Genomic DNA, 13,720 nt, shown 5'->3' with positions numbered 1-13,720 from the left:
AAAGACAAGAAAGGGTTAGCCGATCATTTCCTTCTGCTGAAACCACTGAGTTCCGGCAACCGGTACTTCTCCAGCCTATCCAGTTTGACCGTAACCGTGCAAGGGATCGTGCAAGAGTGCCAGGCACTCCTCCCACACGTCATCCAGAAGCAACACTGCCATGATTGTCTTCCCTCTGGCCACAAGCTTCTGGTTCAAACCCTAATCCTTGCTTTCTTCGGGCACAAGCTGGAACAGCCCATAGGCTCTGGCCATCATGGAATGAACAACCCCACCTCATCAGGTGGGACGCCTTAGGCTGCGGAGACACGCCGCCTGCTGCGCCGATATTGTCATAGTGTGGCCGTATCCATCCCTGGGTCCGCTGGGGAAGAGAGAACCTGACGCAGATGTGGAGGCTGAAATGGGGGTGCTGAATGACACCTCCTCTTCTTCGCTGGCAGCTGATCAGGGGCATGGGGGATCATTGGGACCGGGCCTTGTGGCATTCTCTTCTGAATCGCTGACACCAAGATGTGGAGGGTTGACAGAATGTCCAGAGGCACATCAACACTAGGCCACACGCAGTCGTCCTCATAGGCCGTGTGTAAGGACTCCAGGACGACACTTCTAAGGCCAGGGACACGACTGGGCTGATCCGGTGCCTCCTTGCCCCCCCCCCTTTTCCCACCCTAAGGGGTCGGAAACGGGCTCAGAGACTGCATCACCTTCTCCGGTGTGCCAGCAGACCTTGACAAAGTCACTGCGGCGGTTTCATGCCTCGAGGGCAGGGACACCACCTGTGCCACAGGGGCTACCTTCACAGGGTCACCCCCCTCCCTTCACCTTTATAAGAGCAGCCGCCACCAGCTCTTTAGTCGATGAAGACTTATCCTGCGCTGATTGGGATCATGGACTGTTCGCCCTTCTCCTCTGGGTGTGGCTTCTATGGCTTCTTTCGCAGCTTAGCCGGGCTGGACAAATTCCTGTTTGAGGAGGAGCTCGATTGCCAGCTGGCAATGGAGGCAGATAATGTCGATCGCGACCTGCTTCCACGGTGACCCGAGTGGACCTGGACTTGCGGTTCTTGGCCTCGTCTTTGGCTCGCGCGGATGAGGTGCCCTCAAAGGACTTAGAAGACCACTCCTCGGACCGGCCAATCCAGGGTGCGGTATGACCCTGCTCGGAGCACGGGGCTGAGGCCTTGGCATTCAGCCACACCACCAGTCTACTGTGCCCATCCTTAGTTGCCTTCTTGGAGAAACCAAGGCATATCTTGCATTCTCCTTCCTTGTGGTCTGGATACAGACAGAGGCATTGCAGGTGCTTGTCTTCAACAAACACATTCCGTAGCCCGCACTTGGGCCTGAAGAGGGGATCTTCTGTCCTTCTCTGCCATGGTCGGAGGGCGGGAAAAAGGCCTAATGGCCTTCTGGAAACTTCGACGACCTTTTCCCTTTAGGGGCGCTGAAATTCACCGACAACGGATCCCCGCTGTCAGCAGATGGAGAAAAAGAGCACACACGCTCATTTTGAACAAAAATAGAACCTTTTTCAGAGAAATACACAAAAAACTTAGAAGTAGCTTGCAGAGCAAACTCGAGGACTCCCAACACTGAAGCATGCAGTAAAAATCTGAAGATGGCTGCTAGAGGTGGGGCTTAGGGAGAGGACGTCATTGGATGGCGGCAGTATGACCCAGAGGACAGCGATTGGTTTAAAGGAGAAATACAGTAAGTTAAGTAAAACTGTTCTTTTACTGAGGATTCCCAGCCTGGTGACTGGGAATAATCATGAGCATGTGAATCCATGCCATACCCAATGATGGAGAACTCCATCTTAAACACCCGTCACACATTAAATAGTTTTTATTTTCATCAGTCAAACACTAATAAATATATAAAGTTTTCAAAAGAAAAAGCCTCACTCCCCATTGGAGCTTATTTGTGTGCTGTAAATTAATTTTCTCTAATGAGGATGTGCATCACTGTAAATCAAAATGATTTTTAACAAAAAAGGTCTAACAAAAATATAAAGATGTCCCAATTCGGTTTATCTTCCGGGCACTAACCCTGACCCCATCAAGACATTCACTTCATTGATGCAATGCTTTACACCTAGGTCCTTCACTCCAGAGGACCCTTTGTAATATTAAAGAGGATCTTCAACGTGGCAGGATCAGCTGTGACAAAGGCTTTTTCATTCCAGAGAGTACTAGATCGCATGTCGGCCTATGTTCATGAAATTCTGCATGCTTAGCTGCACATGCCATGAACACAGTTGCAGTTGGCAGCAAGAAGACTACACCAGCTAATTATGATAACCAAAGATGTACTGGAAGACAGTAACCTATAGACAAAGAAATCTCATCTGTTTGAATGGGCTCCTTTTGCCCCTACCGAGCCCCAGAATCAATGCCAGACACATGCTGGAGAACAACAGTTACAGCTAAGTAACTTGTTCCCTCTCCGGTATGGGGTCTGGCATGGATTCACATGCTCATGAATAAAGAATACATAGCAGTACACACATGCACAACCACGGGAGGTGGCAAGGCTTCACATTAAGCATCTCAACGTTAAGCATCTCTTACCTCCGCACTAGGCTCACCTTCAAGCAAACAGGTTGTGCAGCAATGCTTGGCCGACTCTGGACTCCTCCCTGGAATCCCTGTTGACGCAGTAGAACTTCGTGAAGGTGTGCGTCCACCTCCAAGTAGCAGCCCTGCAGATGTCAAGCAGGGGCACACCATACAGGAATGCTAGTTTCAGCAATCGCTCTGGTCGAGTGGGCTCTCGGCCGGCCAGGCAACGGTCAGTTTGCCAACCGGTGCCAATGGGTGATGCAACTGGAGAGCCCCCTGGAAATGGTAGCCTTGGAGAGGGCCTTCCCATGGTTCACAGGGCCAAAATTCACAAAAGGTTGTGACGTCTTCCGGAAACTCTTTGTGCGGTCCACATAGAACTTCAGTGCTCTAGCCACATCCAGCAAGTGCAAAGTCCTCTCAGCCGGCGACAAAGGTGTGGGGAAGAATGCAGCGAACACCAAGGGCTCGTTTAGATGAAAGTCCGACGGCACCTTCGGCATGAAGGAGGGGTGCGTCCGTAACACTACCCTTGTCTTGTGGAATGTCAAATAAGGTGGTTTACAAGAGAGGGCCTGGATCTCTCCCACTCGTCGTGCGGAGGGGATGGCCACAAGAAAAGCTGTTTTCCAATACACAAATTCCAGTGGCGCTGAATGCATAGGCTCGAGCAGAGGACCCATGAGCCTAGTCAGCACCACATTGAGCTCCCGCGCCAGGCCCGGAGCCTTCACCGGTGGAATTGAGCAAAATAGTCCTTTGACGAACTCCTTGACCAATTGATGCGACCAGAAGGATGATCATCCAGGAGATCTGGTGTAGCGGGAGATAGCCGCCAGATGAACTTTGATGGAAGCGTGGGCCAGTCCTGCTTTGGCCAACAACAACAAATATGGAAGCACCTGCGGAGCAGTAACTCGTACAGGGTCGATCTTCTGAGTACATCACCAAACAGCAAACCTCTTCCACTTGTGCCCGTAGCATTTGAGAGTAGACCAAGCCCTTGCCTTGGCGAGCACCGCCTTACAATCCGCTGGGAGATCGAAGCCCCTAAACTTTAGTGCTGCAGGAACCAGGCCTTCAGGTTCAGTGATCCTGGGTTGTGGTGCAGAATCGTGCCTCCTTCCCTGGCGAGAAGGTCTGCAACTGCCGGAAGCTTGACTGGAGGGGACAACGACATGCCTAGAAGGTACGGGTACCATATCTGTCTCGGCCACGCCGGTGTGAGGAGGATCATTCTGCACTGGGACTGTATGATTTGATTGACTCGTCGAAGAAGCAATAGCAACGGAGGGAACTCGTACAGAAGCAGGCCATTCCAGGGGAAAGAGAACACGTCCCCCATGCTCCCCCGGCTCGGGAAACCTGCTGGCGAACCTCCGGCACTTGGTGTTCGTCGCCATTGCAAACATATCTATCTAGGGATTGCCCCATCTGCGGAACAAGTGAACCACTTGGTCCTGCTGAAGTTCCCACTCATGGCAAGAGCAGAGCTCCCTGCTGAGTCAGCAACAGTGTTCTTCACTCCTGCCAGATGAAACGGGATGAGGAATATCCACTGAGCTACGGTACAGTGCCAAATGTCCTGCGCCTCTTTGGAGAACGCTGGGGATCTGGTTCCCCCCCTGCTTCCTGATGTAGAACTTTGTGGTGGTGTTGTCCATGAAGACCCGTACCACCTTGCCCTTGAGGGACAGAAGGAAGGACTTGGCCCAAAACACTGCCCACAGCTCCATAACGTTGATGTGCAACGTCTTCTCCTCAGGTAGCCACAGGCCTCTTGCATGAAGACTTCCAGTGTGCGTTCCCCATCCTTCCAGGGAGGCATCCGTCGTGACAGTCTCCTAATGAGGTGGGGTCTGGAAATCCATGTCTGCAGACAGATGTGCGCACACTCCCCACCACTGTATTGCTCGATAGAAGCTCTCGTCGAGCGGGACCTTGTCCTCGAAGCTTCCAGACACTTGTATCCAACAGCCGGCGAGGAACTCCTGCAGTAGGCACATCCGTAGCCTGCACAGCCAAATGAGTTATGTGCCCGACGACATAATGCCGAGCAGGGACTTGATGGACCTCACCCTTGCGATCTTCAGGGCCAGCAGCCGTTGTACCTTGCCCAAGATGGCCGCAATCTTCTCCTCTGACTGAGACGCCAGACAAGACACTGTGTTGAGTCAGGCTCCCAGAAACCGTGTGTTTTGCGATGAAATCAAGCAAGACTTTGCATAGTTCACCGAGAACCCCAGGTCCGCCAGAAGTTGGACGGTCCTCGCTGTGTGCTCGACGGCGATGTCCTTTTAGCTTTCCCGGATGAACCAGTCGTACACGTAAGGGTAGACATGGATCTCTTGTAGACGCAGCTGCGGCGCCAGGCCCTTTGTGAAAAGCCTTGGCGCCGACTTTAATCTGAATAGAAGGGTAAGGTTGCCCTTGAACCACGAAGCATAGGAACTTGCAGTGGCCCTTGTTTATGGGGATGTGAAAACAGGCATCTTCCAAATCCAGTGACGATAGAAAATACCCCTCTTCCATCTGTCCTAGCACGTGCTGAAGAGTCAGCATCCAAAACTTTTGAGACTTTATGTACTTGTTCAGACGGTGGAGGTCCAGGATGGGCCTCCAAATGCCGGTCTTCTTTTTGACGAGGAAGTAACAAGAGTACACTCAGGAGCCCCGGAGCCTCTTTGGGACGAGCTCTATCGCACCCTTTTTTAGCATGGCCTGCATCTCCAGCAGAAGATGAGGGATGTGGTTTTCCTGCCAGGCCACTGGTGGTATACGGAGACACTTCCATTGGAACTCTAGGGTGTGTCTGTGGGCGAGCGCTTCCAGCACCTAACGGTCAGTGGAGATGGTCTTCCACACGCTGACGAAGTTCGCCAGCTAGCCTCACACCGGGGTCTGGGGGGGCCCTACGCCACAGCTGGTTCAATCCTGTTTTGATGTCGAAGCGCTGCGTTGGAGGCCTTGGCGACGTCGTTCTCCTCCAGATTTGGCATGGCCCCTGTAAGTCTCTTGGGCCGACGAGTGGGAGGGTTGATGGTAGGAGGAAGCAACTCCCCCGAATCCTTTGGAAGAACCCTGGGATTTTCCTCCAGTGGTCCGAAAGAAAGGCTGTCGTTGCTGAAGCATGCCCAAGGCACGAGCCGTCTCAGTGTCTGCCTTGATGGCCTGAAGAAACTCGTCCACAGTCTTCCCAAAAATAATTGTCCCTGTCGAAGGGCATGTCCAACACCTTTGACGGAACATCTGGCGGAAATGAGTGGCCCTGAGCCAGCCCCGCTGACTTAGGCAAACGCTGTTGCGCATTTGGCAGAAACTCGTTTTGGCGATGTCCGTGGCCACCGTAATGGCATGGTCCGACGCCACCTCGCCTTCATGTAGGATCTCCAAAGCTTCCGCAATCCTGTCCTCGGGAAGGAAGACCAGGATGGGAGCGATCTTGAACCAAAGCTCTGTGTCCTAACGTGCCACAATGGCAAGGGTGTTTGTGGCCTTGATGGTCGTCGCTGTCGACGTGATAACTCTTCGCCCCATGGCATTCAATTTCTTCCCCTCACTGTCTGGGGAGGGGGAGGGGGGGAGGCCGTCGACGAGGAGGCACCCAATATTTCTTCTTGGCCGCCGCCGAAACCACAGAGTCCGTGGACGGCTGGGACCATAAGCACTTGGGTGCAGAGTCCGGTACCCTGTATTTCTTCTCATAATGGTCCTTCTTCGCTGGGGCAGAGAAAGGGTTCTTCATGAGGGACAACCTCTCGTCCCAAATGTCATCCAAGAGCGGGATCAAAAGTATGGTCTTCCTCTTCGCCTCGCGGCGCTGGTAAAGGAAACCCTCTTTATTCTTCTCCTCAGGGACAAGCTGGAACAGCTCTGAGGCCCTCGAGATCATGCATGGAACAAGCTTTTCTTGTCGGGCGGTGAAGATCTGGACGGCGGAAAAGGGAGGTCGCCCAATCCACCACCACCACCACCACCACCACCACCACCACCATCATCATCTGTGCCCGTCGTCGCCATGTCCGGATCTGTATCATCCCGCGGGGGGAGGGAGGAGAGGGAGGCGCAGGGTGGAGAGGGAGGCGCAGGGTGGAAAGGAGGCGCAGGGTGGAAAGGAGGCAGAGGGTGGATTCTCCTCTTCTTGGATGGTGGCTCCTCCGATGGTCCCGGCGCGAGGGGCATCCTCGTCCAGATCTCAGAGCATAGGGTATGCAGAGCAGTGAAAATGTCCACCAAGATGTTTCCAGGTGGTTGCTGAGGCGAGGGTGTTTGCGGCTTAGGCTGGTCATCCAAGCCCTGAACGCCCTGTTTCTCCTCGTCTGTCTCCTAGTCGTCATCGCCCTTGTCTGGATCCTTCCCGTAGGGCATGCTCTCGACGCATCGTTCCTCCTGGAGGGTCCAGAGGTTGGTAAGCTCCTCCTCAGAGGAGATATCTGAGCCCTGAAGGGCCACCGTGCCCCCCGCCCCTTCTTTGAGACCAAAGGAGACGGTTTCGGGGAAATGATGGGCATCTTCTCCGGTGACTTTTCAATGGGTTGAAAAGAGGACTCCCTCCTGGCAGGCAGGGATACTCTTGCCTTCGGGGCCATGCCATGCGGATTCACCTAAGCGGCCTTTGCGAGGGACGCCACCGCTCCTTCTATGGAAGGGGCCTTCGTCAGATGTACCTGGACCTTCACGACCTTGATTGAGCTTGAGGCCTTCATTTTAGGGGGCAGGTCTGAGCACCGCTCCCCCTTGGCCTTCTCCGTAGGGCCCGTCTGGGTCTTCTCCAGGAGCTTTCCCGGATGGCCATAGCAACGATAGAAAGTACTCCTGATACCCTCTGTTTCAACAGAGATATTTGGTGAATAACTGATGAGGGTGATGTCTCCCGTTGCACTCTGCTTGGGCAGTGGTATTGGGCTGAACACTGCGACAAGGGCAATCACTCCCGATGCACTTTGCTTCAGCAGTGTTATTGGACTGACCACTGCGACGAGGCAGATGACTCCTGATGCACTCCGAGTTGGGCCTCTTCCCAGACCCCACCCAGTCCTCCCGCAGCTCCAGTTACCTGTGGTATCTTGGAGTGACAGCTCTAGTTCTTCAGTGTCGCAATGCCTCTCCTCCTCCTACTTGCTACCCGAGCGGCTACGCAGAAGACTGGGTGTCTCAATGTCATTTCTGGACTGGACACTCCACGTTTCCGCGGTCATGCCACCACCAATTGAGTCGGTTCCATGCTGGCTTCTAAGATGCTACAGCAATGTCCCTTTCTTGTCCCCCTCCTAGAGGGACAGGTCTGCTTCAGCTGCAGTGTTCCAAGTTTTAACTGCCCGGGTTTGGTTTGCGTACTCTTGGCTTCCGCGGTGTGATCTCCTTAGTCCGTTCTTGCTTTCTACTTCATATGGTTGACTATGCCCTGGTGTAATATCAACACCATCTTGGAAAATCTCTGTGGCAGGTATTCCATATTCTTCTCCTTCATCCCAGTATGTTTTACATATGTCACAGTGATGGCTTTACAATAACACATTGTTCCGCTATCAATAGAGGGAGAAAAGAGTGACCATGGGGAGTAGAAGGGGGTTATGTGACAGGGTTTAGGGAGGCTTTTCCCCGGGTGGATGTCCCTCCCTGTGAGGCATTAGAGATGTAACAGCATGTTCATTTAGCTTGCTTCTAAGAGGGATACTCGGCATGAGCATTACTTCCCGATATCAGTTCAATGCACCTTTCTGGCCATTTGTTGCTCACAAACATTGCTGCCAAAATAAAGCAGTTGCGCCACTAATTCTAAGCTTAGTATAGGGTACTATTTAATCTACTCATGGAGTCTTGGATGGGGGACATGCATAGTTATGGCTCTAGTGCGTGTAAGCCTGTGCCCCCCCTTCCTACAGACACATCACCCACCATCCCATATTTTCTTAGTTGTGACATTTGCAGAGTAGGACAGAGATACAGTGCAAGCTTAAGGCAGCATAGACTTCATGGGTAAAGAGCTGTGCTGGCACAAAGCTTTCCATGGCTGTTCTAAGCTTTGAAACAATTACAGAATCACTTGCATCTGTTAGAAGGGGAAAATAGGCTAGCAACCAACACATGTCACTATATTCACTAACCTTTAGGTTACTAAATATCAGCCAGAAAGACGCTCTGCGAGTAGGAGAGTAAATAAATTAGATACATCTGTGGCTTAAAAATTGTCATTTGATCCATTTAAATCATCTGTTCAGTTCTATCAGGGTTTATTAAGATGGTGCCAATTCAGAAAGGAAAAGAGAAACTGTATGAAAAGGGATCCAGAAATGACTATGCATTCTTCATAGCCATAGGACCATATTGAAAACAAGGGTTTCGTTTAGTCCAAAAGCCCCTTTTCACCATGTAACACTTTGGCACTTCAAGATTAAGCAGGCCTGCTAGTTTCTAGAAAAGTATGCTGCAAACTAGGGGCTTTCATTACAGCCCTGCTCGGCTGTTTCTCTGCATAACAAACGTTTTCAATTATTGCTTTCACAAATGCATGATTACAAATGCGTTTATTTACATTTATTTTGCTTTTCAAATAAGAATATACATGTAATAAATACTTACCTTGACAATAGCTTGCATAGCAAATGGTACAACTTGCTTGGACCACTGTTTTTCAAGGTGAACCTCTCCATTTTCATTCAATAGGTAGCGACTGCCAGTGAGCAGCTGAGCATACAACAGCACTGAGGTCTCATTTATAATGACTCCTTTCCTTCGTTGATAACTAAAGCAGAACAACCAAGGGTGTTAAAAATCTGAAGGGGCTTGAATCAGAAAAGGAAGATGTGGCTGGCAGTCAAAAAAAGAAATTGTAACAGAACTCACTAGAAAATATTATGACACTGTTCTTCACTATTAAAAATCTCATTAACACTACCGCCTTGTTCATTTATTTTAAACTTTTATAACGTGCTATACCGCCCAAAGGCCTCAAAGCGCATATAGAGAACACGCAAGACGGACGACACATAAGCAGTCAAGTCAGGGACAGATCATAGTCAGAAACACTAGTCAACCAATTAATCAGGGTCAAGGTTGTTGATTTTCTTCTCAAACAGACTTTGGTTGAGAACCAGAACTCGGAACACTCAATTATCACTTATTTAACAATTGTTCACATGACCAATAATAATATATTACACCATGTATCATGTTACAGAGTACTGCAGAACCGTTAGGAGCAATCTTCCTGCCCTATGTTAAAGGTGTAGGGTTACTGTAAAAAACTGGACAAACAGGCAGTTATCAAGTGATCAAGGCTAAATCAAGGAGGGAAGGGGGTAGAAATTAATGCATGACAACAAAGTATGACCAAAAGTATTGTCCCCACAGAAGTATTACGAAAATATACTGTACCTCTGGTTGAAGAATAAAGTAGATGCACTGTTTACCTTCCGCAGAGCACATCTTGGTTGCTTTGGCATTGAACTGTGACCAGAGAGCTTGGCACCCCCTAAGACCGTTGTGGGGCACGGAGCAGCCAGCAGATACCAATGGGAAAACACAGCACCACTAATGTGGAAACTGAGCAAGGAGCTCCAGTGAGGTGTGCCGAGGAGGAAGGCCAGTGTCAAATTGAGGGGAACTAGTAGCTACAGAGGCTAAATACCTGCAGGGCTTCAGCTATCCAGAAGCCCATGTGTATTTCCCCTAGGGTCTGAACTATGCTAGTGGAGGTCTCCAAACTAACTATGCTGGCTGTAGAGAAGTATTCCAGCATTAGATGACATGTTTATAATGTGAAACATCATAGACACAAAAGGTAGGATCAAACAGCAGCACACTTCATCTACAGTCAATTCCCTGTGCTCGCTAGGCGTCAACTTAGCCCTGGGAAGTACCTTCTTTCACTTACCTTGATGTGGAAGGCCAGGCCTCGGTCGAAAGGCAAAGACTGCCACAGAAACCTGTATAACTAGCGCTCGAATGGGGCGCTAGCTGACCACAACTCACTTCACCAGTCACAACAGAGTGCCAATTTAGTAAAGATGCATAGTTTGCTGCTGTGGCATTTTCTGACATCCAAGTCGGCAAAAGAGCTGCATGGCCCGGCATTGTGATGAAGCTTCAAAGGCGGTGGTAGATCTGTACCATCCTGAGAGATGGACCAGAGAACAGAATGGTATGTTGGGCCAATTGTGTCTTTCTATGTAGGGCAGGAGGAGTAAGAAGGCTTAGAAGTAGTCAGTCTGTCCTCATGAGCTTGGAGAAATACAGTATGATGCAACCAGCAACAGTGAATTTGGCACTCACCAAGAAGTCCATACATCTTCATTGACCAAATTAAGAGGACTTCAAAGTGCTTTTGAGGGAGGACATTGCAAGTCTTAACAACGCAGTCACAGAAAAAAATGTTGAGCTATCTGCATTGGGAGAGGGGTTTAGTGCCTGTGAAGCAGATGTACATGTGATTTGTAAATTAGTACGTTAGTCCAGCCAATGGAGACAAAGCTTGCTACACTGCAGGATTTATTTATTTCTGCCTCTATCTAATAAATGTGAAGATCATGAAAATCGATCAAGAAGAAGCAACCTTAGCCTCAAGTTTTGAGTTGAAAAATGTGAAGTGTTAGTTATAATAGAATTCATGCAATTATTGTGTCATTTATTTATTGAATTACCTGCTCTCCGACGGCTGCTTGGTGAACATTGGTATCCTATCCTACAAACCAGAATACCCACAACAACAGAGGCAGTGATTGTCGTGCTGATTAGCCTTTTCAACTGCCCTCCTCCACTATATCTGCATCGTTAAGAGCTGAAGCAGCGCTTACATTTATTGAATGACCTGCTCTGCGGCAGCGGCTTTGTGAACAGTGTTTCCCCATTCCTGCAGACTGCAATACCCGCAACCACAGAGGCGGTGACTGTCGGGCTGGTGAGCCCTTTGAACTGCCCTGTTCCCCGATATCTGCAACGACAGCTGTAGCCGTGCTTTAGTGGTGCGTACAAAGCTTGTGCCATCACGCAGTCATCTGGTGATCGGGTGACAAGGATGGATGCACCACCGGAATTGGATAGCCTTCTGATAGGAGGCAGAATGCTGGACGCATAGTGAAAACAGCATCGGAAAAAAGCCTGTAAGTACGATTTTAGGCAACCAGCACGTTGTCTTCATAAAGTGATCAAAGTCCCATTAACAACTTCAGCAAAAGAAACACTATTACTCCCATTTTCAAAATCACTAACTACTTCCAGTCTAGAGACAAGCTACTGTCAACCCGGTCAACCCCTTTCCTGCCAGCATCGAGCATTAGTACCAACTTGGCTTGTTTGGGAAGTAAACTGTCTCACAAATCTATTTGTCTCGGTGATGTAAGTCTATCAGAAAATAATACTAAATCGTCTATTGATATGTTAATGGATACTGATTTAATAATGAAACAGTACTGTGCTCTTATTTACTGGCACTAACAATGAATTCAAACCAATGCTTCTATCCTTTCATGCATAGGTAGTCATTACCTGTGTCACAGATCAATTTTTGGTACGAAATGCAAAAACGTTAAAATATCAATGTATAAAGCTGTATAGAATCATTATATTTGCTTTTTTCGTTTCGTTTCGTTAGGAACTGATGAATAGTTCCATCAAATATCAATGTTTTACTTTTTGGATTGACTATACCATGTCAACAAGTTAATCTTTGAGCGATTTTCTGTGATGAAACAGTAATCCTAAATATTTCTGTTCATTTGTATGTTCTCTCCTCCTGTGATCTTTGAGCCCACACTGATCACTTTTTGGGGATTCTTTTTACTACGCTTCTTTCCTTTAACCTTTCTACAAGAGATGTCTGCTCAAAAATTCATTTAATGCTTTATTTATTTAATTTAATGTGATATAGTTTTTAAAAATAAAAAATGTACACATATAATTAATCGTAATTAGAAAGAAAACTACCAATAACTTAATACAATACAACAAATCATTAAATGGATAAAATAAAATGTGACCATATTGATCATATCCACTATCACCGTTTCATTTCATTACATTTCATTTCCTTTCAATTTCATACAAAATTATTTATCAGTGTTATTCCCGCACCCTTTTATTAGCTTTCACAGTTTCTTGATTTCTCTATTTCTCAATTTCTTCCAGGTATGTACACCACATATTGAATACATTGTACAGGGCAATTTGGAGACTGGGATTCAAGGTATTAATACTCTGGTACCAGAATTCCAGATCTTTGATCTAATTCAGATTGTGTACATATTTCCCATAGTATTTTATGTATATAGTTGCCATTTTTGGACATAATGTTAATATGTATTTAGTACTTTCCAATTTGTCCTGGGTTTTACACAATCTGCAAATCCGTTGGGCACAGTCAATTTTTTCCCTGTCTGCCCATTATTTCCATAACTGGAAGATTATTGAGTCTTAATAATAATATAAATCTCCTAAGCTTACCTCCAGGACATAAAATAAGATATTTTTGTGCTCGTTTGAACGTATATAGGTTACATGCCTATAGCTCTCAAGTTTCTCCAAATGACTGAGGTTTTGTTGCCAGTCCCACAACTCAATATGTTTAACTAAGAGAACTCGGTTCATCTCATAATTGTCACATTTTTTGGAGCCCGGTTAGCTCTTCAAAGAGTTTGTTCATATTTTTAATAAGCCCATCCATCATATTTGAACCCCACTCTTCCCCCAGTCTAGCCAGGAGTTGGTTTGATTGGTTATGCTGGGAGGTAGTGCTGTTATGAATCTTAATATAAATTTCCCCCCTCTTCCTGAATACCCTAGTCCTTAAGGATATTAAACCCAATTCCAGTCTTAAAATAGCCATTGGGATCGATTGTGGTAAGCCCAATAGTTTCTTCCAGAATTTACCTTCAAGCACTTCCAACCATTCAAAATCCATGTCTAGCAGGGATTGAAGCCCGTATGTAACCATGGGGGAATCAAACATTGCACATATAATTGTCTCGTCCCCCAGATTGAAAACCCGCTCTGATTGCGAGTAAATTGATATATCATGGCCGTTAACTGAGCCGCTTTCACTTTACGAGCTTGAATACAATGAGTATGTCTCCTTTTAACATCAAACTCGACTCCAAGATATTTATAAGTATCCACATGTTGGATTTTGTGGAATTGATGTACATGCGCAATCTAGCAATC

The 13,720-nt window shown here is 47.9% G+C and overlaps 1 protein-coding gene across 2 annotated transcripts in view; it reads right to left on the bottom strand.

Moving 5' to 3' along the window:
• XRN1 (5'-3' exoribonuclease 1) overlaps positions 1–13,720 on the bottom strand; it is a 2,611,979-nt gene that overhangs the window by 1,323,746 nt on the left and 1,274,513 nt on the right. For both annotated transcript variants that reach the window (XM_069618274.1, XM_069618273.1), the window contains exon 21: positions 9,146–9,308. In XM_069618274.1, coding sequence (XP_069474375.1) covers positions 9,146–9,308 — 163 coding nt within the window. The remainder of the gene's footprint in view (positions 1–9,145; positions 9,309–13,720) is intronic.

This window comes from Ambystoma mexicanum, chromosome 10 (assembly GCF_040938575.1).
Source record: "Ambystoma mexicanum isolate Mex_15411 chromosome 10, UKY_AmexF1_1, whole genome shotgun sequence".
NCBI classification, from domain to species: domain Eukaryota; kingdom Metazoa; phylum Chordata; class Amphibia; order Caudata; family Ambystomatidae; genus Ambystoma; species Ambystoma mexicanum.
This window is presented reverse-complemented; position numbering and strand designations above follow the sequence as displayed.